Genomic DNA, 27,495 nt, shown 5'->3' on the forward strand with positions numbered 1-27,495 from the left:
TTCATAGTAAAATAGATATTTATTAAATTGTTATTAATCATAATTTGTGATATTCATTTTTAGAACTAAAAATAAAAAAGAATCTCATAAATAGAGCAAAAAAAAATACTATATAAAAGTGGCTATAACAAAGAATTACTATTTTATGGAAACCAACAACTATTTGTCGATATACCTGTTTTTAATCAATGATATTTCTAAAAGTTTAATATATTTTTAGATTTTATTTAGATCACATAATTTAAGACAAAAAAAAATATTTATATATTAGTGTCGCTAATTAAGTTTAACCTACGAGATAATATATATTAGAATTCAAAGAAAAAAACATGTTCCTATTTGATTTTTAAAAAATTTGAAGAAATATGTTATGTGATTAGTTTGATTTTTGAAGACTTAGTATTAGGCAAGGATTGGATTACGTTTTGATTTTATAAAATCCTTTTTTTATAAGAAAAAATTGGATTAAAATAATTTAATTTTTCTTTTTAATTAATTATATATATTTTTTTCTCTTAATTTTAATTAACATGTTCCAACAATATTAATGTATCTATGTTATATTGAATAAGCATTTCACTTTATCATGCTTTTAAATTTTATTTATAGGGGGCACTTCACAAATTTAATATCGCAATTATCAAAGAATGCTGCCAGAATTAAATAATTTACGTGTTTAATTTCGGATATTTATATGAAATATATCATGCAATTAAGTCATATTTAAAATTTTCATAATCAAACATCAATTTAAATAAAATAGGAAAATTTTTCTAGAAAAATAGTAACATTTTGTTTGGATCATAGTTACCCATTGTTTCATAATGTACTATATTGTATTGTATTGTATTGTATGGTAAGATACAATGTTTAATTAGATTGTATTATTTTTTATTGTTTAATAACATTTTAATTATTTGGTTTGATTGTATCGTACTGTGTTGTAATTTATAAATTTGCTTAAGTGTCCTTAATTATTTTAGGGTAGGAGGTTTGACTATATTTAAATAATTAAGGCAAAGAGTAAAATATTATGTAAAGATATAATTGAAAAAATAAATTAAGTAACAATAGAAACACACCAAATTGGTTGTTCCATAAAATAGGGATTTTCATTATTACGTAACAACGAAATTTAACAGTACAATACATTTTAAGTAACAATCAAAACAAACACCGTAGGTATAGTAACAATACAATACAATACAATGGATAGCAATATCCAAACACAGTATAACATTCTAATGGTCAAACGAGTCTTTATTTTCCATATAATATCCATGATTTAGTGATTAGTGTATCTAATTAATTACATTATCTAAATTGATAAATTAAAGAATAGTCCTACAAGTAACATGCCGTTGTTTATTAATTTTATTATTATAGTAATGTATGGTAGCCACATTGTTGTTTATATCACATCTCTCAACCTTTTAATAGTCCTAATTAATGTTGGTAAATACATGATTAAAGAAAGGGGACCATGACTATATATTTTAGATGTGAAGAAAAATTCATACATTAAACATTAAATATATGTATGTATTTTTTAAAAAGCAAATATATGAAATATTAATTAGATAAATCATGTTAGGACATTAATATTTTAGATAAATTAAAACATAAAGTTTTTTAATAATCAATATAAGGTTTTCTTCAATTCACAAACGATGAAAAAATCTAATCGAACGATAAGAGATGTAGACTCCAACAGGGCCGGACACATATACTGTCGTCCGGGTGCTCGAACACCTGTTGATCTCGTCTCGATATATAAAAATTAAATGGTATTTATATAAAATTAACATAGAGCACCCAATTATCAAATGATTCAAACTAGTTCATTGACTCTTGGGTGGGACAATTTTTATGTGAAAACTCTTTTCAACTAATATATTTTTGGTGGCTTATAATTAAGAAATAAACATGTAGGTCGATATCATTTTCCCCAACGGCTAAATTAATACGTAGAATAATCACATTTTTCTTATATGAAAAATAATATATTTTTTAAAATTTATGTTATATTTTTTATTTTTCGAGAATCAAACAATTTAAGTTTTTGATCAAAAATTTGCGCATATGATCTTTTGACTTTTTTTTATATGAAATGTAGATATTTATTACGTAAAAGTATCACAAGTCATAATAATTTGACAATTAAAAATACTCAAAAGACAAAAAATATTTACGATAAAATGTAGACTTATTTTAAATCTCAAAATTTAAAACGTCTCACATGAATTGGAACCAAAAAAAGTATATGATATGACTAATGTCAAAGGTTAGTAAAACAAATCCCTAATAAATATTTTTTCTTTATTTTCTTCTTAATCTTTTGTGGTAAGTTAACAAAAGTTCAATGATTCACAGTAATAATTTTGGCAGTTAGAAGGAAAAGACGTAAAGTTTCAAAATCTAATTTCAATTTGTAAAATAATTTATTTATTAATTACATAAATTTAGTTTATGATATTTTAACTGCTAATCTACGTTAGTTATCATCTTTTTGGTGAATTCTTGGTTTTGATTTTTTTTTTGTTTATTCACGTAACTAATCAACTACAATTTAAAGGTAATATTAATAATTAATTCTGAAATTTAATCAAATTTTATATCGACTATGATTATGAATTATCATATATTTCTTAGAGATATTTTCAACAATTGTTATGTATCAAATATGTACGTCTGACTTTTCATCATTAGTATTGATGGAGTCAGACTTTTCATTCAAAAATTCAAAATATGAAATAAAAAAGTATAAATATAGAAAAATTAAAGAAATTTAATATATATTATATCTATATATAAAACAATTTTAATATTATTATAGATAGTATAAAGTATAATTATGTTAACTGGTTGATACATTAGTAATCTATAGATGTCACAATCCTGTGTGCTACGTTTTAGAAAAGTAACATGGTGGAACATGCATGATAATACTTTAAAAAAAAAAAAATTATCGACATTAAATATTGACACCAATAAAAATGCTAAAATTTTTATTGATATTAGTTAAGTGTCATTAGAATCAATGTCGCTAAAGATTTTAAGGTTACATACAAAGAGAAATAATTGCCGCTAAAATACGTATTACTAATGATCATTTTTATTGTAATAATAACATCATGTATATGTTTCTCGTAAATAGTGACAGAGCTAAAAATTATACTATAGTTCAAGTAAATTCCTTAATTTAAATTTAACTTTTATATAAATATTATCTTTTTTTACGTTAAATATATTAAAAATTAAAATTTGAATTAGTTACTAGTGTTTAATTGACTATAGGTTTTGTTTTGAACTTTACAGGGTAGACTCAAGGTAGATTTCACATGTGAACTTTCATCTTTCTTTATCCTTTTTTTTTTTGCCACTATAATAATTATTTTTGAATTAGCATTTGATATTTCAAACTTTTATTAGATTTAAATATATTTAAATTTTATATCGAAAAGTTTCATAATAAAAAAATATAACTATTTAATTAGATAATTTTATATTAAAAATTTGAATTTAAGACTTTTGGGTAATAATATACAGTTCAATCATGTGATGTATAATTTGTGTCAGAAATGTCTGAAGTTTGTTATATTACTATATTTGTTAATTTGCTAGTACTATTATTCTTTTTAAACAAAAATAGGACAAGAAACTAATTATAGAAATTTCAGTACTTTTATTCTATTAATTTATTCTGGTAATTTATTCAATTATCCATTAATTTTATTTTATTTGACTTCTATATTTTATTTTTATTTCAGTTATCATATTATTTTATTGTTGTATCGTCTTTTTTTTATAGAGAAAATATACAAGTATCTCCTCAACCTAGGTCAGAAATTTCAGAGACATACTTATACTATACTAAGGTCTTATTACCTACTGAACTTATTTTATAAGTAATTTTCTACTCCTTTTTAGCTTACGTGGCACTAGTTTAAAAAAAAAGTCAACCATCATTGGGCCCACAAGATAGTGCCACGTAGGCTAAAAAGGGGTAAAAAATTATTAATATAATAAGTTCAGGGGGTAATAGGACCTTAGTATAGTATAAATGTGTCTCTGAGATTTCGGGCATAGGTTGAGGGGGTACTTGAGCATTATCCCTTTTTTATATAAAATTTATAGTATTGCTTTTCTTTTTAATCTCTATGTTTTCTCCTTTATTTTTTTTTAATTTAGGTTCGATGTATTTGAGTCAATGATTTTAGGGAACGTCGCTATCTTCATATGGTATTGTTAAGTTCTGCATATATTCTATCCTCTTAAATTTCACTTTGTAGGATTTCACTAGGTATGTTATTACATTTTACCAATTTAACCCTTAATATTAAATAACAATATATAAAGCAATATTAATGATATTTAGAGTTTCAAAACCCGATTAGTTTAGTAAAACATATCATTTCTAGCTATTCTTTAGAAATGTATTCGATCAACAAGAATCAAGTAATGTGAAACTAAAGAAAATATTATTGTCAAATTTAATTAGTGGGAAAAGGTGACTAATGACAATTTGGTAAAGAAAAGAGAGATAATGAGAATTAATTGAATTTACACCTATATTAATGGTTTAATTAATTATTATTTTTTTAAAAAAATACCTCATATATTCTTATAATAAATTGTTGATATTTCACTTGTGATTGTGCCATGAATTCACCAATTAACATGTCGGTGTATGATCAACTTTTTTTATAAACAATAAAAAAAAAAATCCTTGTTTAAAAAAAAGCATAAAAGATAAAGTGCATAAATAATTTATTTCCACCACACATTTACTTTTGTAGCATGAAATTAATTAAGCCTTTGTAGTGAAGCAACTACCGATTGATTTTTATTTTACCAATATTGTTGAAAAATTTACAAATCGAATAGTAAAAGAAACGCAATTTACAAATTATATTTTAAAATTTTAATTTATAAAATATATTTTAAATCGCGATTGGAGGATCGCGCAATCAATTCGTCTCATTTGACAAGCTAAATTAGACCGTTAACCAAACCTTTTAATCTTTTAAATTGGACCCACGAATTTTTCCAATGTCTACTAAACAAAAGAATATTCTTTGGACATTCAGATCTAAAAAAAGGGAAAAAAAAGTAGAAATAGCAAAAACTCTTCATGGAATTTTGGTTCTACCAAAGTTGGTAAAATTCTTCTTATTCTAATTTTTTTTATTAAATGACAAAACGTGGTCAAGTAGAAAAAAGTAAAAGAGTATCTTTTGACTTATTTAAAAGTTAAAATAATATATATTGTCGGTATAAAATAACTTTTACATTTATTAATTTATTTTTATTTTTTGAAATGTTACATATTTTATCAAAAAAATAAATAAATTTCTCATTTTAAAAATGCTTATATATATATATATGAGAAAAGACATAAAAACATCATCAAAGTTCCTATTTGTATAGAGACACCTTAATTTTTAAAGTGTCATATCACCCAACAAAACTATTTAATTTTTTTGTAAATGGATCATTTTGACCCATTCTCAAGTCTGGGTTGTTACCAGGCGCGTCATGCAGTATTTTTACTGTCATGTACCAGTTTAAAGGTGCCATGTGTCATTATTTTTCTTTATTATTAATTATTTAAGCAATTTATGTCATCTTCCCCAAATTTAAACCTAAAATAATCATTGTTTGTTTAAAGAAGCTTGATCTCCTGATTGTTATCTTGCTAGACAATAATGACTCTCTTTATGGTGACCTGAAATGAGTTTATCACTGAAAATTAATGTGAAGGTGGGAGGAAGAAATTAGTTGATGCAATATCTAGGCAGATCCCCCTTGGGACGCTACTTAGATCTGAGAATAATTAGTGCAAATATGAGTTTTGCTACCAAAAGGGTTGCATGCCAAACTGAGAAGAAAAGGAAAGGAGAAGATGACTTTTCTTCAAAGAATAGGGTCGGGTCGAGTTGAATTATATCATAGGAAGTTGAGCAACACGCACCATTACATAGACGTGTTTAAAAGTTAAAGTGTTTTATGCAAATACGGAATAACTTTGATGGTGTGTTTATGTCTTCTCTATATATATCATTTGAATGACTTAACTAATGACGTAAAAATTATTTATAATAATATAATATAGAATTCAATTCTTTTAAAATTTTATTGATTCAACTATCTAATAGACTTGTTAAATTCCACGATCTATGAAGGGAGAGAAATAACTGTGGGAATGGTTGGTTGTTGATGGTGTTTTTTTTTTCAATAAATAGGTAAATTAAAAATGCTAGCTATATTAGGTGTATCGTGATTCTTACGTCTAAGCAACTAGGTAAAAATAAAAAAATGGCATTAATTAATTAGTTGTTGAGCTAAATAGTGTCAAGGATTTTAAATTTTTTTATAGATGTAAGATGTAATTTTATTCCATTGGTACTTTGAAAGCACGAAAAATGTTGGTTTTGAAAAAATAAAAATTTAATATATTGACAATCCACAAATTTGTCAACAAGTTTGTTTAGACATTTGAATTAAGATTTATTTCGGTTAAGTACCTAAACATATGATATGATGACAAAGTATTCATATTAAATTTGTTCGATTCAAATTTTGAATTATTTTTTTCCACGTGTTCTCCTCCTCGTCCGGATTTGGTTAGTGTAGTGAATTATCTTAGGTTCATGGCCCATGGGCTTAACAAAACTGATTGTTCTCATTGAGCCCAACACTTTTGTGGTAGAGAATCCTTGATATCTGATTGTGATGTAATTCGATATTTTATAAAATACGTAAGAAATGTAAGGTAAGACATTTTATTTAAGAGTACGCGATGGATCTAATAATTTTAAAGATATATGACTAGAATAAGAAGACCAATAGCAAGTGAAAGTATAAATTTTTGGCAATATTATAGGCTTATAACTCGTTATTTGAGTTAATTACTCTTTATTTTTATATACATTAATGGAACCTTTATTATTTTATTAAATAACTAATTTTAAGGATCGACAAAATCAATTAAGAATTTAAAGCATGATCCACATAAAATTATTAAAACAGATTCTAAATATTGAGTGTGAGGTGCACATCTATATGTTACTTTGAGAAAAAAAATCATATATATCTAGTTTGAGAAATTAACAAAAAATAATATAAATAATAATACCTCCATGAAAAGCATAAAAGAAACTTGATATCGCTAATACAAGCTATAGCATCCAACCATCCACCCACTCAACTAGGGTTCAATCCCAGCGATAACCTCGTTAGCTTTTACAACTCTCATATTTGAATCTCTCTCTCTCTCTCTCTCTCTATATATATATATATATATATATATATATATATATTCAAAGTCTTCAAATTGCTAAAAACATATTATTTATTATTTTATTAAACAACATGATTTTAAGGATCAACAAAATTAATTAAGAATACAAACACAAGATTCACATAAAATTATCAGAACAAACTCTAAATATTGAATGTGATATACACATCCATCTATTAACTTTGGAAAAAAATTATGTGTAACTATTTTAAAAAATTGACAAAAAATTAATATAAATAACAATGCCTCTATGAAAAACATAGAAGAAACTTGATTCCGCTAATACAAGCTATAGCATCTAGTCATCCACCCACTCAACTAGGATTCAATCTCAGCTAAAATCTCACTAGTTTTTAGAGTTCTCGTATTTAATCTCTCTCTTTATAAATTTAATATATTCGAAGTCTTCAAATTTCTCTCTTTATATATTTATTAATGTATTCGAAATCTTCAAATTGCTAAACATGTTTAGCTAGGATGCAAAAGCCACCCTTGAGCTTTGGTTATAATAGAGAATTTGAATCTCATCATGTAATATTCTTTCTTCTTGTCTTTCTCTCTGTCCCACATTCCCTCTAAAATAATATTACAATTAATAAATTCTTAAAGAAAAATAAAAAAATAATATATATATATATATATATATATATATATATATATATAAAGTTTTTGGGGTTAGGTGTACATGTAATTTGGACATAAAACAAATATAGCAATAATAAAACAAAATGAAAGCTACCAACCGACCACCAACGCTAGGATCCAAATCTTATAGTATAAACTTATTTGCCAAATATATTCAATGATTTCCATTTCCCGAGTGCACTATTCTGGTTAAATCGAATAATAAATTAAATTGAATTGAATTTTTATTTGAATTAGTTTTTTAATTTTTTAAATTAATTTTAGATTAATAAATTACTTTGTTTGATATTTTGATTTAATTTTGATTTTTTTTTTTAAAAAAAAAACTAAATTCTCTTTGTTTAGGTTTAGAATTAAGTTAGAGTTGTTCCATTTTGTCTCTTTTTTGTTATTGGCTTTCATAATGATTACATTTATATCTTATGCTTCAACATCTATAATAGGTAGTATAAACATAAGTATTGTGTTTTAAGTTTTTCTCTTGATTTATATTAGGAAGTATATTTAAGGGATTCAATATTATTACTTTAGTTATGTTATTAATTATTGACATAACCGAATAACCAAAACGAATAGAGAAAAATCAAATCAAACTAAATTTATTTTGGATCGAATTATGGTTTACACTTTACATAATGAAAAATCAAAAGTTTCAAACCGAATAGTGTAAAACCAAACCGAGAAATCGAATGCACTCCTTTACATCATATACTCAAACAAAAATATACTTCCCTCTTTTTCTATTTGTATTGTCTTTATTAAAAATAGACGTTTCGTAATATTTATCATTTCATAAAAAATAATGTATAAATAACATTATTTTTCTATTTTATCTTTGAGAGTTATTAGTCTTGAAAATATGAATTTGATCAACATAAGAATACAAAATAATTTATTCATGTTAATTGATCAAATTAATTAATCAAAACAAATAAATTTATGTTCATTTATTAATAACTTGACTTTACAAGCTAAAAATATAATAATAAACTTACTTAATTTCTTAAGAAACGTAAAATCTAACAGTGACATATAAATATAATTTGTATTGTATTATTTTTGTTGGTACCAATGTTACCAAATATCAAATAAGGTATAAAACCATAGTATTATTTTTTAATAACTCTCATAAAAGTCGGCAGACTTAAATATAAGAGTGGCTTATGATTGGATAATATATTCTTCAATGCCATCCCAAAATGTCACAAACAAGGGCCCCATTCTCGTTTACGAGCAAATACGTGATATAGTGAGATTGTTTCATTCTTAATTAAAAAATTTAAATTTGAGCTTTAAGTATACAAAAGATTTCGTTGCAATCGTTACTCTTTAATGAATCATGTAATATGCTTTTATATTGAATTGAAGCTATAACGTAGACACCAAATATTGAAGAGGAAAGGATCAAAATAGTCTTTTTTCTTTGCGTTAAGGCTCAAAGTGATCCTTAAATTTTCACATGGAGTACTAATAGTTCCTCATGTTTGCAATATTGGTGCACTTTTGATCCTCCTTCAAAATTTTACCTATTTTTTAGCATTGATTTTATCCATAACCTATGTATGGAATGTTCAATCGTCATTTTATATATTTAGTAGAAATAACAACTCCATATGAAAAAAATGTTATAAGAAAAATATTTTATTTTGTTCAGTAGAAATCGTATTGCAGCTAAAGTCAAGAGATTTATCATGATATTTTCACGTGCAATTGTACAATTTTTTTTATTCCTGCAAAGTTATTTGTTAAGATATTTTTAATTTAGTTGCAGTAAAATTTCTAGTGAATAGAACAAAGTGTTTTCTTATTACACTCTCTCTGTTAGAGTTATTATTTCTATTATATATATAAAACGACGATTGAATATTCATTGTATAAAATTTGGACAAAACTAGTATTAAAAAATAAATAAAATTTTAGGGTAGAATCAAAAGTACACCAATATTGAAAACATGAGGAATTATTAGTACTCCATGTAAAAATTTAAAGATCATTTTAAATCTTAATCCAAAGATGAGGGACTATTTCGAGTCTTTTTCTCGATACTGAATGTGAACCCAAAAAACAAGGGTCCTATTCTTAGCCCACGTTTATTAAAATAAATGTTGAATTTAAAAATGACTTAATTTTTTTTGGTACATTGAATTCGAAAGTTTATCCCATGTCCATTTTACAAGCTTAAATAATTCATCCACCTCAGCCATAAACCAAGTGTCAGATAATCAATCAATTCAACACTTATTGAACTTTGAAGCCAACCCCTCAAATATTTAATTAGTTAAATATTATACGTGTTCTTTAGTTTAACCAATAGAACATTAGATTCTCCTATTGTTTTATGTACATACTTCAACTGATTTTTGCATTTTGTCATCATATACTATAAATTTGTGGTATAACTGAGAGTTGTTTAGAACAAGGATTGGTTAGAAACTGAACTTTTGGTTGTTAAAAGGTTGAGGTTTTTTGAAAAAAGATTGAGTCTTTTTGTTGTTGTTGATTTGAGTTACTCTTTTAAAGGAAAAAGATTGAGTCTTTTTGTTATTCTTGATTTGGGTATTTCTTATAAGGGAAAAAGATTGAGTTTTTTTTTTGTTATTGTTGATTTGGGTATTTCTTTTAAGTTGAAAAAGATTTGAGTCTTTTTGTTATTCTTGACTTGGGTATTTCTTTCAAGTGAAAAAATTGAGTTTTGTCTTTCTTGATTTGGGTATTTCTTAAAAGTGAAAAAGATTGAGTCTTTTTGTTATTCTTGATTTGGGTATTTGTGTTCCTTTGAGTTTGCGTTTTAAGAGCTTGTGGGTGTGTGATTTAGTGATTTTGGATTGGATAAAATGGAGGAAAAATATGAGCTTTTGAAGGAACTTGGTGCTGGGAATTTTGGAGTAGCAAGGTTAGTTAAGGATAAGAAGACAAAGGAGCTTTTAGCTGTCAAATATATAGAAAGAGGGAAAAAGGTAAGTGTTTTTTTTGTTATCACAAAAGTTTGTTTTGGTACTTCTGTTTCTAGATACTGTCATGATATTTCACCTTTGTTAGGTTAAAGATTGTGTTGGATTTGCTTATTTGGTTGATTTTTCTACTCAACTCCTTTACTGGTTCTACTTTAGAATTTGTGTTTGTTTTGAGGATTTGGAACTTTGAGTTTGCAAAGTCAGCTTTTGAGGTTGTTTGCAAAGAGTGTTTGCCTGAGTTGAAATCTTGAAAAAAGAAGGATTTTTAAAAAATGATTTGGGTTTGAAATGTAGTTGACATTATGTTGTTACTGATTCAACTATAAGCCAAAGTAAAAAGGAGCAATTTTGGCCCATTGCAAAAGCTTTTTTAAGTACAATATTTTTCTCTTCATTTACTAAGTTGTGTCAAATGCTTTCAGCCTGATGTAATAGTTATTGATACAGTATGGTAGTGTTTTCTCCTTTGATTTTGTTAGCCTGATGTAAATGTTGCTTTATTCTTGTCTCAGATTGATGAGAATGTGCAGAGAGAAATTATAAATCATAGATCGTTGAGGCATCCGAACATTGTCAGGTTTAAAGAGGTAAATACTTCCTTTATATCTATTTGTTATGAACCTGAAAATTGCATATATACCCATCTGATGTTTACTGTATATGTTACCTTTTTATAATCACATTGTAAGCAACATTATTACGCTTTCTGAAACAAAAGGCTCGGTAGAGCTTAGCTTGCCATTTTAGAGATCATAGCGATCATTATGCTTTTATTGAACCTGGATAGGTAAGGTTGTCATATTGACATAACTCCCCAGATTAAGTGGAAATAGAGATGAATTGTATTAGTTCTCTTTTGTTAGCAGAGTGTATATTGAGTATTTAGCCGACCCTAACTTTTTGGGGACTGAGGGGTAGTTGTTGTTGGAAATAGAAGTATATTTTTATGCTTAGCAATTACATAATCTCCTCTTGAGCAACTGTAGTTAGTGTTAAAGATGGCTTTTTGTGGAATGCTAACGATGAGTTCATGGGGATGAAACTTTAGTTAGAGATATTTGATTGACCCAATTTTTCTTGTAGTTCGCCTATGGATTGATTGTTTTCTGCATCTCTTTCTTGTGCACTCTTATCTATTCTTTTGGATTGCTGAGACTCTACAATCTAATACACCTATCAACTTCCAGTCTGTTCTATTATTCTTGTTTGGCTGTTGATACTCGTCCATTAGGCGACTTGGCATATATATATTTAATACAATGTACTCAACGGACCATTACACATTCGCAGTTACATGGCATACTCCTTTTTTTGTAGGTCCTGGTAACTCCGTCGCATTTGGCAATTGTTATGGAGTACGCAGCAGGTGGAGAACTTTTTGGTAGAATATGCACTGCTGGCAGATTTAGTGAAGACGAGGTTAAGCAGATATATATCTGTAATTTCTCATATTGTTCTATGATTGATGAGAACGATCTTGTTGTACTAAGTAACTTCATTTTTGTGTCAACAAACAACAGGCTCGCTTCTTCTTCCAACAGCTTATATCCGGTGTCAGCTACTGTCATACCATGGTAAATTTGAAAATACATAAACATCTTGTTAAATGCTCATCTTTCTAGTCATTCTGAAGTCATGTTTTTACTTTCTCGTAGGAAATTTGTCACAGGGACTTGAAACTTGAAAACACTCTTCTTGATGGAAGTCCTTCACCGCGTCTAAAAATATGCGATTTTGGTTATTCCAAGGTTTGTTTTTGACTTCTAGTTGAGATGTTTGATATGTTACATCTAACATGATGTTAACTTACTTGTATATTACTTTATCATTAGTCTGGTTTACTGCATTCACAACCAAAGTCGACTGTGGGAACTCCTGCTTACATTGCCCCTGAGGTCCTGTCACGAAAGGAATATGATGGGAAGGCAAGCTCTCTTCTCGGACATTGCTTTAGTTTTGTCACTGGTTTTTACATTTAACACGACGATAATATATTTATATATTCATAATGATTAGTTACATGATCGTATTCTTCTCGAGTTGTTTCACTTGAATACTATGCTCATGTTATCGTTATGCATTTTTCAGATCGCAGACGTGTGGTCATGTGGAGTGACACTATATGTAATGTTAGTAGGAGCATACCCTTTTGAGGATCCTGAAGATCCGAAAAACTTCAGGAAAACCATTGGGGTGAGTTGTGTACACTTCCTTTCGATGTTTGAACTTAGTACAAGTGTGTTGTGTGTTGGTATTTGCAACCCGTAGTCTCAATTAGAGACTTAAAGTATCTTTTATTTGTGTTCAGAGAATAATGAGCGCCCAACACTCCATACCCGATTATGTACGAGTCACACCAGATTGCAGGAACCTCCTTTCGCGAATCTTTGTTGCAAATCCCTCTAAGGTAAAACTCATGACTTAACTATGGTTTCGTTCATTAACATAACATGTATCTCGATATGTTATTGTTGTTGACTTTGATTTGTGCATTAAACGTTCGAAAATCCCCTATTCAGAGGATAACTATTCCTGAGATAAAGAAACATCCTTGGTTCTTAAAGAATCTACCAAAAGAGCTGATGGATGTTGAGCACGCGAGATTCGAAGAAGCTTCAGAGCAACTACAACAAAGTGTTGAAGAAATCATGAAGATGATACAAGAAGCTAAAGTACCTGGAGTAGTGTCAAAATCTGAAGGGAAAGATCCTGCAGGGACAGCAGAACAAGATGATTTAGAGGAAGACCTCGAATCGGAAATCGACAGCAGCAATGACTTTGCTGTTTATGTCTGAGGATGAAATTTTATGATCAATTTGAACTTATAAGAGAAAAAAATGTTTAATATGTTAACTCTTTGTATTGTTAAAATTATGGCTTTGTATAGATGAGTTATGCACAGAGCTGCTATTTACTGAGTTCTAAAGTGTGCATTTCATTTCATGTAATGTTTGCAACAAACAGATTATGTAACTTTTTAAGTTTTAACCATTTGGTATCCGTCTAATTCGGATTCACGTTGTGTAAGATCATCAAGTGGGGGTAAAGTGGTCTCGATTATAATTACAAAAATCTCTCAAAGCAAGTACAATGATATATATAAGCGCTGATACATTAATCTAATGTGTAAAATATAATCTGATGCGCGAGGTACATTTCATACATAATACACTAATGTGTTGCGCGAGATACACTAATGTATTGCGCGAAATATATTAATCTGATGCGCGAAAATGAAAATTTATAAAATTTATAAAGAATAATGGTAATAAATAAATTAAAAGATCGAAATTTTCGTAATCAATCCTAAGAATGCATACCTAACTTTAACATTTTGAAAATAACTTCCTCATTTTCTAGTCTATTATTTTCAGGACTATTGAGACATCATTAACACCGCCTTTATAGTTTATATTAATGGATATTAAAAACAAATTAATTTATGATGCCAAACTAATTGACTGCATTATTAATTCTTATTTTATTACACAATGTACATTAAATCTAGCCGCCATAAAATAAAAATTGCCACCAATACAATAAATTGCAATTTATTGAAGAAATAAAAAGAATAATATAATATTGATATCCTCTATTATTGATGTAAGTGCAACTTTACTACCTAAACCTATTTAAAACTAAAATATTACTCATTGTTTTTAAAAAAAATGACCTCGTTTGATTTGGAATAAAAAAAATTTTAAAAAGATGTTTTTTTAATTTTATAATTTTAAATTAAAGTAATGTCAAATGTATTAAAATATCTCTTTAATTTCATGATCTTAAACATGTCACGTGAAAAATTAAAGTTAAAGTATTACCGAAAAAAGAAAAAAATCATTCTTTTTTAAACGAAGAGAATGTGTTAACTATCTTATATTAAAGTTAAAATAAAAACTTTAATTTCATGGGATGCCTCACCCCATAAAATCATTGTCAAACGTAAATTTTGTTTCATTGAAAATTTTGTAAAAATAATATTTCTTCCGTTTATATTTAATTGTCATAATTTTTATTTGTAGAGTTACATTATAATTAAGAACATTGAATAATATTTTAAGATAGTATTTTTTCATCATATTGAATATGCTAAAAATTGTAATTTATAATACTTTTCATGTAGTTTTTAAATATCTAAATTTTTTTGTTAAAAATATCAAATTAATGTATTTAATTTTGAAAATCAATTAAATTAACTTTTGAAAATTATAATATGACAAATAAAAGTGTACACATAGAGTATATATTAGGGAGGACTTTTCTATGTGTCTTTGATAGTCAAGGATAAGGCTGGGCAACGGAACGGGATGTACCGTTACTGGTCCGGTTCGGTTGCCTACGGGACGGAATGGGACATCCCGAATTGGGATACGAAATGGAAAGGAATGGAACCGAGATTTGGTACCGGTGTATCGGTATCGATTTATTCTGATTTCGATCCGGTCCGATTCGGTTTAATTAATATTTATTATTTAATTTATATTATATATTTATAAATTATAATTTATATTTTATATTAAATAGTAAATATTATCCAAGTAACCCAACTACCCCCTATTAGTGTTACATTAGTATTACATTCAAAACTTAGTTGAAACAGAACCCTTTAAGGTGTTTGCGTAAACCATGCACTCTACTAGTAGTTGTAAATTGAAATTGTAATTTATAATACAAATTTAAATAAATTAAATTGATATTTTTTAATTTGTGTAATTGTTTTATCCTTCTTTTTATTTAATTTTTTAAAATTACAAATTTAATTTATTTAAATTACAAGTTATAAATTGTTTGACTCTCAAAACATAAAAGGTGACTTATAATATGGAAAGGAGATAGTACTAATCGTAACAATTTCCGTTCCCAAAGGTCACCTTTCGTTTTGTCCGAAAAATGTACAAAGACTACTCTATTTATTGGAAAAATCACCTTAATATAGGTAAAATAATCAAACATAATATTATTATTAAAAGTTGTATGAAGTGACAAGTATTTTTTCATCTTAATAAAATAATCTCAAGTTCAACTTTCAAAGACATGAATATTTGAATTGTCTTTGACAAAAAACATTTTACCTTCAAATATAGATTTTCTAACGCGAGTTCAAATTAATCGGGACTCAAAACATGTAGTAAACAAAGAAAACTATTAATAGTGATAGTATCAAGCATAAGCGTCTGTAGTCCAACGGTTAGGATAATTGCCTTCCAAGCAATAGACCCGGGTTCGACTCCCGGCAGACGCATTTTTATTTTTTAAAAAAATTATCCCTATTTATTAATTTCAAATATATTGTCCCATTATTCCTTTTTGTAAGGTTAAAAAAAAAAAAAAAGAAACAGAAAATCATAAAATAAAAAGATTTTCTAGATATAAAATAAGCTTGTTAAAATATAAATCAAATGAAAAAAATTCAACGGTTATAATATGTTAATAGATCACTTATAACCTTTATTGTATTTTGGGATAAAAATATCCGAGTTGTTATCCTAAAAGACCATGTATATCCTCAAGAGTTAACACCCCATATTTTTATTGACTTGGCATGCCACGTGGGACTAATCTTTCCACCTAAGCATTGCCAACTAGGATTCAATAAAAAAAGAACCAAATCTTTAGCGTGACAATAGTCGCCACAAAAACCCAAAATTCGTCACCAAAAGTTTTTAACATTAAATTCTAATTTTGTGTTTTCTTCTTCATTATTTTAAAAAAAAATTGATATTTTTTAAGTAGGAGTTTGAAGAAACTGTATATTTTATTTTTATGTTATATGTAAATGTATAAAATGTAAATGATGCATCATATAGTAGGAGATGTGAATCGAGAAGTAATTTTCATAGTTTTTTCGTAATAATATTGGGTGTTTTTAATATTGATATTGCAATTTATTTATTTTAGAAAATAAGGTTGCAATTGAAAACTAATTATCATATTTTTTTGTTGAAAAAGTAGGTTTTACTAGCGAATGGTTGTTGGAGTTTTAGTTGTCACTGAAAATCACTCATACCCTTTAGTGGTAATATTTTGGGATTTTGTGACAACTTTGTCGTCACTAAAGGTCAACTTCTTTTATAGTGAAACTTAGCTGACAACGCTTAGGTGGAGGGATTATTCCCATGTGGCATGCCACATCACTAAAAAAATTGGGGTGTTAACTCTTGAGAGTATTTGTGGTCTCCTGGGATAACGGCGGGGTATTTTTGATTCCAAAATATAATAAAGCGTATAAGTAGTTTATTTCGCATAGTTCAAGTACAATTTTGATCCCTTTTCAATAAATATGTAAGGAGTTAAATAACATAGAAAAAGAGAAATAAAAATGTTTTTTCCTTTCAATGTATTCAAGTTTCTATCAAAAATTTAATCTAATGAATATATATACAATTATTAACATATTTTGACATAAGTTTAAAGGTTTAGTGTAATAGTTAAGGGATTGCAAAAGTTGTTTGAGATTGTATGTTTTGATCCTCGATTACAAGTCATTTCTAAATTCTAAAGATCATAAAATGTAAATCTATATTTCATTATTTATAACAAGATCGACAATGTGTGAATATCGAAAAATATTGGCCAATGTGACTATAAATCAATATGGATAATAATAACAGTTTAAAATCGAATCAACTAATAATATTGTGGCACTGCATTAATTTTTTCCCATTAAAAATGTCTACAAAGAGGGACTTGATTCCAATGATAAAGTACAAAGTCATATAATTAGTCAAATAGAATATTTAAAGAAAGTTACGTGCTTCCCTACCCATCGAGAGCAAGGTAAGTATATAGATTTAAATTTTTTTGAAGAAAAAATTATATTATTTATATACGATTAAAATTTGTATGATTTTGATTTTAAATACACAAAGATATAAATTGGTAAGCAAATATATAAAATTACGAAAACTCAAATACATAGTAGTTTATAGTTGTGTACTTGTGTTGATAGTGATAATTGCTTAAATATAGTAAGTAATTATATTCAAATTTTATATTCATTAAAAGAACGCTCCGACAAATATACCCATCGATATTGAGATTTAATTTAGAGTAAACATATCTTTATTAAAAAAGTAATGCGCGCGCATATATATATATATATGTATGTGTGTGTATATATATATATATATATATTCTTGTCATTTATTAAATAGTATATAATATATAAACAATTATAGTGTTGATAGTTATAAACAAGTGTAGTGTTGATAGTTAATAAAAAAATTAAAAAATATTTTTATATGCGCAAAGATAATTATAAAAGGAAAAATTAGATATAATAGCAAACTAATAACCTAAAATAAATGGAATAGCTAGGGTTTGATTTAATTATGTTCTATAGCAAACGTTTGCAAAAAAATGTCAGACGCCTCTCTTCCAAATATCTCGCTCGCCACTCTCCTCCAATCTCTCGCTTGCTTCTTCACTTTTTATACAAACAAAAGTGTATAAAATTGTTTCTAATTGTATAAAGCAGAGAAAATTGTATAAATACATATATTTTTGTTCCCCTCTTCCAGATCTCGCTCGCCACTCTCCCAAATCTCGCTTGCCACCCTCACCTTTCTCACTTTTACAAACAGAAGCGAAATGTATAAATTGTGTTTCTATTTGTATAAAACGTGATAAAATTGTATATACACATGCAAGTACATATATTTTCATCATATACACTTATAATTAGACAATAAAAATACTCTCCCGCCCACTTTTTTTTGTCTTTCTCTCTTTCTTGTTTTATACAATTTTCAAATTGTATCTAATTTCTCTCTTTCTCATTTTATACAATTCGATTCAATTGTATATTCCTTGTCAAGTCTCTTTTGTCTTTCTCTCTTTCTCATTTTATACAAATTCAAATTGTATATAATCGTTCTATAGACTTATAATAATACAATTCTTTTTATATACTTCATTTCTATACAGTTCTCTGCCCAAGTGTCTTTCTCTTTCTTGTTTTATACACTTCGTTTTATACAATTTGCTTCAACTGTATATGTATAGCGAATTATACAATTTCTATGTTTGCTATGGAGCGCAATTATGCAAATTTTGGTATAACATACAAATATAGATTTTTTATTTGCTATATGTGAAAGTTGCCCATTATAAAAAGTATATTAGATATTTTTGTAACAAAAAAATCACTTCTCCTAGATATATATAAAATCTCATATTATAAAACATCTCTTTTATTCCCTCGTATTAACTTTTTTGTGATATAAAATTAAAATTAACTAACTTATTTCACATATAGCCATAATAGCCTAATTACTCTCTATAGTTATAATTAGATGATTACAATTTGTAGCTACATGTTACAGGGAGGAGAGAGATGAGCGAGATTGGGAGAGAGAGGAGAGAGAGGGGGGGCAAAAAGTGTGAGAGAGGTGAATTGTATATGTATATTGGTTAGATAATTGTATATTATACATATATATTTGCATATATGGCAAGCGAGATTGAGAGAGAGAGAAGAGAGAGACAAGTGATATTAGGAGAGGGAGGAGAGAGTGAGCGAGAGAGGGCAGAGAGTGGGAGAGAGGTATATTTATATTGGTTAGATAATTGTATATTATACATATGCATTCATATAAAAAACAAGAGAGATTGAGAGAGAGAGGAGAGAGTCGAGCGAGATTGAGAGAGGAAGGAGAGAGGCGAGCGAGAAAGGTTAGAGAGTGGGAGAGAGATGCATGTATATGTATATTGATTGAATAATTGTATATTATACATATGTATTTGTATATTCTGGCAAATTATACATATACAAATGTGATTAATTATACAAACTCAAAGTCAGCCCACATAATTAATATATAATGTTAGTCGTGATTGATAATTATAACAAACTACAACTATAATGAATAATTAAGTACTGTAGATTTGCTTGGCCGCGTAATTTTTTCAAAAATAATTTAGCAATTTATGTGACACTTAAATAAATTCTCTACCGACAAAAAGAGATTAAAATTAAATATTTTTTCTCATAATCCTACATAATTAATTATAATACAAATAAAATATCAGCGGCAGCTCTACACCTTTGGAAAAAAAAAGCAACTGCCTAGGCCTCAAAATTTAAAAGTCCTCATTTTTTTTAAAAATAATATGTTATACATTTATTTTAAAAAAATATCGAATATGATTTTGAAAAAAACATAACATAAAAAAGTAAAGAAATAATAGAAGTTTGATAACTTTGGGTCCAAAAATTCTACCCAAAGTGGACGACTTGACTCCTATGATAAAAAAAAACAAAGTCATTAGTCAATAAGAAATTAAGAGGAAGTTGCGCGTAGGGCCAAAGAGAATCTAATTTTTATTCGTGTCTGTTTTATTTTATAATTATGTAAATATTTATGACTTTTTTAAATCGCTAGATTTTTAAAAGTCTTTTTTTTCTAATCAAGTCAAATGTTGTTAGCCTGTTACATAAACTGAGACAGATATGATATGTATTTTTTTTAATCATCCTAGAAACTTCATATCTTCATATTCTGAACACGCTTAATACAAGGCCCGACTCCGCCATAACTATCCACTACTTATTACGTCCTATAAATAGATGGGATATGTAATCTATGAATCATAAAATGTCATCAAATATGATGAATAAAATGGTATGGAGTATGATATTGCTAGTTATATTATCTGTTTCTCTTTGCAGATTTTTGATTAACGGTTAAAATATTTTATCGTAATTTATATGGCTTATTTTTTTAGTCAATTTTTAAAAGAATGACTTATTTTTGTATTTAGTTACGATATAACTTTAAAATTTGCATTTATTTTTAATTAAATGATTTTTATAGTTTCACAAGTATATATAACTTATTTTAGATCATGATTTTTCTAAATTTCATGTCAAGTTAAATATCTTATATAAATCAAAACGAAAGGAGTAACAATTTGATTTTAAAATATTTATTTTATCTTTAATGAAATAATTATAGCCAAATACATTTCAAAAAGTTATATAATATCATGTTCTATGTCAAATCAAACTCTATCATATGTATAACAGGTGAAGAGGAAAATTATTTTCTTTTTAATTTTTAAGAAACTTATTTCCTCCGTATCAAACACACCCAATATTTTTATGAAAAAAAACATGTTTTTGTTGGAAATATATTTTGTTTCAGATTTAAATTTCAATGTATATAAATGCATTACAACTCCACCTTAATTATGCTGGGATGCATGTTTAATTAATTAATATTGTATTAGTTCTATGTTCCGCATAATTATGGTATTCATTATTAGTAATATAACTAATAAGAGAAACATGCTTGTATTTCTTTTTATGGACCATTTGAAATAAGTTCGTTTTTAAGTGGTCGTTATGTATTATTTTAAAATATATCATAGTGTATTATATTTATATTATATATTTTATATTGTATTATCTTAAATTGTATATTATTTTATTTTATTATATGTGTCTCATTTCAACAATTGGTGGTACTACAGAAAAGTAGTATAAGAGATGATACATGATTGTTAAACATAAATAAAGATAAAATGAGAAAAAAAGAGAGAAAGAAGATAACAATATAAAAATTACACTAAATTATCGTTATATAATACAATAGTTTTGATAGTTACTTAAGAATGAATTTAACGATACACTTGATTAAAATTCAAATTAACTCTAAGCAAATATCTAAATTATATCAAATAAATATTTCATGATACTCCATTTAATATCGAATACTAATGACAAAATTAATATCATCAAACACACTATATAAAGTTAGTTTTAAATGTATATAGTAATAAATGAATGAAATTCCTAAACTCAATTATATTATAATTAATAATCCTAAATGGTAATGGAAGGAATATAATAATTAATTACTCCTTTTGTTCTAATTTATGTGGTCATTATTATTTTTTTGAGAGAACTCATTTAAGTTTAATTGAAAATTTATTTACGAAATCTTTGATATTTTAAATAAATTTATAGATATATTTATAAATTATAATAACTAATAATTCAAATAATATAAAAATTTACTTATACAATAAACTTGTCCAAATATAAAAATCTAAAACTATGAACTGCCACCAAAATTAAAGCAAAAAAAATAATATTTAAACTTTATATTCAATCAAAACAATACAATATTTCGAGCTAGGCAATAAGTTTAATATAAAGAAATTTCAACCTCTAGGCAATAAGTTTAATATTTAATTTTATTCGTATTATTAATTTATAATCGTATAAATATTTATTTTAAGTAAAAAAATTTTAAATTATCTTTTCTTTCTTAGATAATCAAACTAATTGATATAAAATAACGAGTATTAATTCATTTCCATAATCCCATCCAAATTTTAATAATGGATCTTATAATATAATAAAATTACCTCAATTTCATACTCTGCTTCAGTATCTTCAAGGTCAACGATACCACTAAACCAAATCATACAAAAATCTCAGAAACCAAATTGAATCAGCCAAATCCGTTTCTGGGTTTTCATCTTCACTCATCAATCTCAAATGGGTCGGAAGCCAAATGATTCCGAACCCACTCGTTGTGCTTCTATGATCCTTCTCTTGATGGGTCTTTTTTCGTGTACTGTCGTGTACATTTTCATGTCGGCGGTGATGAAACCCACCGGAAATTCGGCTGTTGAGAGGTTGGCGGCGGATGACGGTGAATTTGGCAGTGGTGGTGGTGTTGGTGGAGTGGAAGGTGGTGGATGTTGTAATGGGATCGAAAGTTTTGAGCTTTGGGGAGCTGCTGTGAAGTGGGGTTCTGATTTTAAGGTTAAAAATTCTAAGGAATGTTGTGAAGCTTGTAAAGATATGTGTACTGGTAATCATGGGCCTTGTCTTTGTGATACATGGGTTTTTTGTGGAGATGAAAAAGCTTGTGGTGACAAATTTGGTGAGGTGAGCTTGGGAATTTCTTTTGTTATTTTTGTCATTTTACTTTTTCATGATCTGCGTATATTTTACCCTCTTTGGACCTCGCGTGTGAGATTTCGCGGGGCATGTTGTTGTAGTATTTGTAGTTGTAAGTTGTTGGCAGTTTGAAATGATTTACATAGTGTCATAGATTGTGCGTTTATGTCCAATTTTGACAAAACCATGCAGATTTGGACCTTTAATTATGAATGATGGTACAATCATAATGTAATAAGATAGAATATGAGTTTGTGAAATGTGATGTTGGTTTATATATACATTTGGTCATGAAAATTGTGAGTATTTGAAAAAAAAAGTAGTTTTTGTTTTCAAAATGAAAAATGATATTTGAAAATTGGAGTTCTTTGTGAATTTTGGTGAGTGACTTGGAGTGGACAGTTTTTTGGTATTTTTCAAATTCTGGAATTTTATAGCTAAACGTGTTTTTCGGAGTTCAACTCGGTATTTTGCTTGTGATTATCTATAAATGCTCTCCTCAGATGTTGTATGGTGTGTGTAAATGTGGCGTATAGATTTAATTTCAACATTTATGTAAAATAGTTATTTTGTTTTTCGGCTGACCATAATTTCTAAAATAGTTCAAGGAACAGAATCAAACAACCACATGAACCTGTCATTTTCCTTGACAATCTGGAGAATTAAATGAGAAATTGCCAGAATTAATCTCTTTTCTCCTATTGAATATTCAAGAATAGGAGGTCCAACTGCTAAGGTTCCAAAACAAACCAACCGGGCTTCCAGAATAAGTTTTTCGAGGTTAAAACAGTTTACTGAAGTTTGGACAGTTAAAAAAACTATTGCCCGTTTATAATAGTGAAGCATACCCCAGTTTGAGAAATGTCCTCATGTACTTAAATTTGACATCTATTATTTCCGCATTAATTTTAGATAATGTCTTTGTATGATTAACCTTTGGTATTTTTAGTTACTTTCTGAACTAATATACACAACGTAAATGGAAGTTTGACTGTTTGGTCTGGCATGTTTTGCTTCACGCTGCAGTGCTGGTTGAAGAAGCAGAAAGATACTTTGGCTCCTGACAAAAAGGATGATGGAGACAATAGTATTTGGACGTCTGGCATAGTTTTTGGGAAAGGAGAGGTATACAGCTTTCTCAACAACCTAAAATGTACAACTTCTTATGACATTTTTGTAGATTAGCCTTAAGATTTACAACTTTGTATGTTACTTATATATCGTCAAGTTTATAATGATTGAATGCTGATTATTAAAAGGTAGCTTTTTAGATTCTTGGGGAACGTAATGTATCTTTGAAGAATTTCTTTTCCTTGGTAGCTTTTCTGTTCTGTTGATTCTAATATTTCCTTATAGTTTTCTTGCTACATCGGAAAAACCATAAAACTCTCATTTGTGGAGAAATCATATCAATACATCCTTATAATGCTCGAAATTTAATGTACTAACTATGAAAGTTTCTCTTTTCCAATCATGCTTCTTTTTAGGGAATTGTTGCCTTGGAAACAGAATTTGGTGCTATTCACGTTAAGGTATGTTCTGTTTCTTGATGAATGCCTACTTGTATATATCTTGCCACAGAGAAATGCCAGCATCTAAACAAATGCTGTGAAATTGCAACTCATTCTAACTATTCAGATCAGTCTTTGGAGTACATTTTGAATAATTGTACTAGGACACATTTTCAGTGTCTGCCACTGATTTCTAACATAAAAATAAATATGCATATATATGGATGAAAATTAGCTTGTAAGAGTGCATACATTTCCAAAATAGTATGGGCTTCTTCAAGCTATATTGTTTTCTGACTCGAGGGATATGGGATACCATACAAGTGTATGGTGAAAAGATTTCGATATAATCCAGGCAACGAACTGTAGTCTTTAAGGTTTAACTTCAATAGAAGGAGAAAGCATATCTCCCCCAACATTGAGATGTCTTTTGAAAAATTAATAAAATAACATTGCAAGAAGTAGCATAAGGAAATAAAAGCAATAGTTTCTGGAAGTTCTTGCTTAAGGAGTTGATTTTGTTGCTCATGCTAGATTAAAATCATTGAGGCTTGGATTGTTTGACTACTGCATCATGCTGTTATACTTGTAAGACCATGCTTAGAAGCAACTGCAAAATTGAAAAAGAGGGGTGAAAATCTGTTAGGTGATCATGGTTTCTGGATCAATAAGAAAGTTCATGACCAACAAGAATTGTAATACCGTTATTGCTTGCGAATATGGTAGGATGCTATTGATTCCATGTGATTTATCAAAAATATATAAAAAAGTTGATTCTTGCGGTGACACTAATGAATCAGTACCCTTTCCCTTCAGAAGATTAATCAAGATAAAGCATGGTAAGATCAGCATCCCCTAATTATCCATTTATGGTTTGCCAGCTGGGGTATCTTGTAGTTGTTGTAGGCTTATCTCTACAGCTAATCCTTGATAAATAAACTACTCAACTGTCTAGAGTTCTGCTCTTTCTTCATGCATCTCCTTTGCTTTAAAACAAAATAGCACTTACTAGATAAGGGAAGGGAAGAAGCAGAAGGAAAGTAGAAGAAAAGAGAGAAATCTGAGAGCTGAGGATCCAAGGCACATACTTCCATAGATTTCAAATGATCTTGTTTATCAAAACACGAGGAGCGTCTTGTGCATTTTATAAGTTTCTATCTCCTTAAATATGACCACTACTAGCGAGAACTATGCCTTTTTCAAGTCTATGTATTTGTTTAAGGTATAGGTAAGCTTTGTTTCGTATGGGAGGGTTATACAGTACAACTTTTTTATATCGAAATTTTTCATCCATAAGATGTCTTCAACACTGTATCACTTTTCAGAGTCACTAGGCTTAGTGATCATAGTCCTTTCCCTTTACAAGGATTTTCTAATTTCTATTGACATTCACGTCTGTATTTTCTTTTTTCCTCAGCTTTTGCCAGAATGTTCCCCACGCTCTGTTTTTAATATTCTGGAGTTGTTGAGGTTTCGACACTGTGCTGGTTGCCAATTTTTTCGTGCAGAAACTCGCGGACAAGTTTGGGATGCACGTGGAGATCACATAAAAGATGTAAATTTTCATCTCTCTTCTACACTATTAATAACATGTGACTTCTAATCCTAAACAGCTCCATTTTGATTACATGAGTAAGATGAATTATAGTTATTTGTCTCAATTTGGCTACTTTGACTAAGTGGAGGATTAAGAACAAGTGTTCATGTTATTAATTTCAAACTCCCGCCCATCCCAATTTTTATGGCACTCTTTTTGTTGAAGTTTTCTTTAAATTCGATTGATACATTTTCTTCTAAGCAACTTTTTATGTTTCTATTTTAAGTTTTTTTCCACTACTATGTAAATTCTCTCCATGTCACATTTTATGTTAACTATTACTAACAAGGAAATACTTTTGCAACGGTTACTTCAAACATTTTTTTAAATACTTTTTATGTAAAAACTGTGATTTATGTGAATTCTGACTATATAAATTTTATTTCATAAATTTGAAGAATCAATATCTGAATTTATGCTGAAATTTAGAAGGTTTAACAAACTCCGGCATTTCGGGATGGAGGAAGTAATATATAAATCAAATTAGTATTCCTACATGCCATGTCTAGTCAAATAGTGTTTACATAAAATGGAATGGCCGGAGTACTGTTTTGACTTTGTAATATACGTAGATCTGGAAAAACATGGAAAGTGAGAGAAAGGTTATGTATGTATATCCTCCGTTGCTAAAAATGTTTTGACTCCTTCCTCTTTGGACCCCATAATTGTGTCCTATTTCTTTGTTCATATCACTATTGTATGTAGTGCATTCTGCATTTCAACTTCCTTCCCAACTGATATGGCTTGTCAAAGCTCTTGGGAGCACGACATGAAAAATCAGTCGCTGCTGATAGCATTTTGCTTACTGCTTCCTGTGGTTGAAGATAGATAGTGTAGATGAATTTTCATCTAGTATTCGCCTCGTGTAAGAGATTTCCTCAAGTGCATTAGTCATTCTGTGCTGATCTTTGTTCACTCATATGCTATCTTTCCGCTAAAAACTTCTAACTTCTCCGAGTTCTTTGCATCTGCTTTACAAAATTTCAGGCTTCTTTTGGCCCTCCATATGGTTTGTTACAAGGAACTCTTGGTGCTCAAGGAATACCAGTTGAGACAGTTCCCAGTGAATTCTGTCCTGAAATAAGACGGGGTTCAGTTGCATGGGTTGGTTCTGGCCCTGAATTCTTTATAAGCTTAGCAAACCATCAAGAGTGGAAAAACGCGTACACTGTTTTTGGCTATGTGCTGCCGGAGGACATGGAAATCGTAGAGAAAATAGCTCAGCTCCCCACGAAATCAGATATCTGGACCGGAGTTAACGTGACAGTCTTGGAGAAACCTGTACCGTTGAATGTACGACGAATCAAGTCCAGCAATGATGATCTGAACCTCAGTAGTTAGCACTTAAGGATCTGTATGATTTGCAAATTAGCACAATACTGCTACTTTGTATATTGAAATTATAGTTCTATGCACACTTCTATATACCCATGTTGTAATCAATTTTGCAGAGCATGTTTTCATTATTTAGAAAGAAGAAATATTTTGCTGGCTCTCAGTGAATTTCCTGTTACTATATGATCCGGTATGATAAATATTTTTCGCAATTAATTTTTATATAACAGTATTTC

At 28.2% G+C, this 27,495-nt stretch overlaps 2 protein-coding genes and 1 non-coding gene across 3 annotated transcripts; all 3 read left to right on the forward strand.

Moving 5' to 3' along the window:
* The first annotated feature begins 10,052 nt into the window (after positions 1–10,052).
* On the forward strand, positions 10,053–13,929 carry LOC101250433 (serine/threonine-protein kinase SAPK3). Its single transcript, XM_004245785.5, has 9 exons — positions 10,053–10,905; positions 11,415–11,489; positions 12,220–12,321; positions 12,423–12,476; positions 12,558–12,650; positions 12,735–12,827; positions 12,991–13,095; positions 13,211–13,309; positions 13,422–13,929. Exons 1-9 carry the CDS (start codon positions 10,783–10,785, stop codon positions 13,695–13,697), a joined length of 1,020 nt encoding a protein of 339 aa, XP_004245833.2. The 5' UTR covers positions 10,053–10,782; the 3' UTR covers positions 13,698–13,929.
* A 2,143-nt stretch (positions 13,930–16,072) lies between these two features.
* TRNAG-UCC (transfer RNA glycine (anticodon UCC)) lies at positions 16,073–16,144 on the forward strand. The gene has a single exon. It is a non-coding gene; the product is annotated as a tRNA-Gly (tRNA).
* A 6,083-nt stretch (positions 16,145–22,227) lies between these two features.
* On the forward strand, positions 22,228–27,422 carry LOC101250144 (uncharacterized). Its single transcript, XM_004245784.5, has 5 exons — positions 22,228–22,804; positions 23,843–23,941; positions 24,304–24,348; positions 25,745–25,882; positions 26,912–27,422. Exons 1-5 carry the CDS (start codon positions 22,409–22,411, stop codon positions 27,263–27,265), a joined length of 1,032 nt encoding a protein of 343 aa, XP_004245832.1. The 5' UTR covers positions 22,228–22,408; the 3' UTR covers positions 27,266–27,422.
* The last annotated feature ends 73 nt before the right edge of the window (positions 27,423–27,495 follow it).

Source organism: Solanum lycopersicum, chromosome 8, assembly GCF_036512215.1.
Source record: "Solanum lycopersicum chromosome 8, SLM_r2.1".
In the NCBI taxonomy this organism is placed as follows: Eukaryota; Viridiplantae; Streptophyta; class Magnoliopsida; order Solanales; family Solanaceae; genus Solanum; species Solanum lycopersicum.

What these genes read in the sequence shown, in the direction of transcription:
- LOC101250433 (XM_004245785.5), top strand. Translation starts at nt 10,783, where the DNA reads ATGGAGGAAAAATATGAGCTTTTGAAGGAACTTGGTGCTGGGAATTTT. An exon ending in ACATTGTCAGGTTTAAAGAG is followed by an intron (nt 11,490 to 12,219) that starts GTAAATACTTCC and finishes CTTTTTTTGTAG; the next exon opens with GTCCTGGTAACTCCGTCGCA. An exon ending in GCAGATTTAGTGAAGACGAG is followed by an intron (nt 12,322 to 12,422) that starts GTTAAGCAGATA and finishes AACAAACAACAG; the next exon opens with GCTCGCTTCTTCTTCCAACA.
- LOC101250144 (XM_004245784.5), top strand. Translation starts at nt 22,409, where the DNA reads ATGGGTCGGAAGCCAAATGATTCCGAACCCACTCGTTGTGCTTCTATG. An exon ending in GTGGTGACAAATTTGGTGAG is followed by an intron (nt 22,805 to 23,842) that starts GTGAGCTTGGGA and finishes TTCACGCTGCAG; the next exon opens with TGCTGGTTGAAGAAGCAGAA. An exon ending in TTGGTGCTATTCACGTTAAG is followed by an intron (nt 24,349 to 25,744) that starts GTATGTTCTGTT and finishes TTTTTTCCTCAG; the next exon opens with CTTTTGCCAGAATGTTCCCC.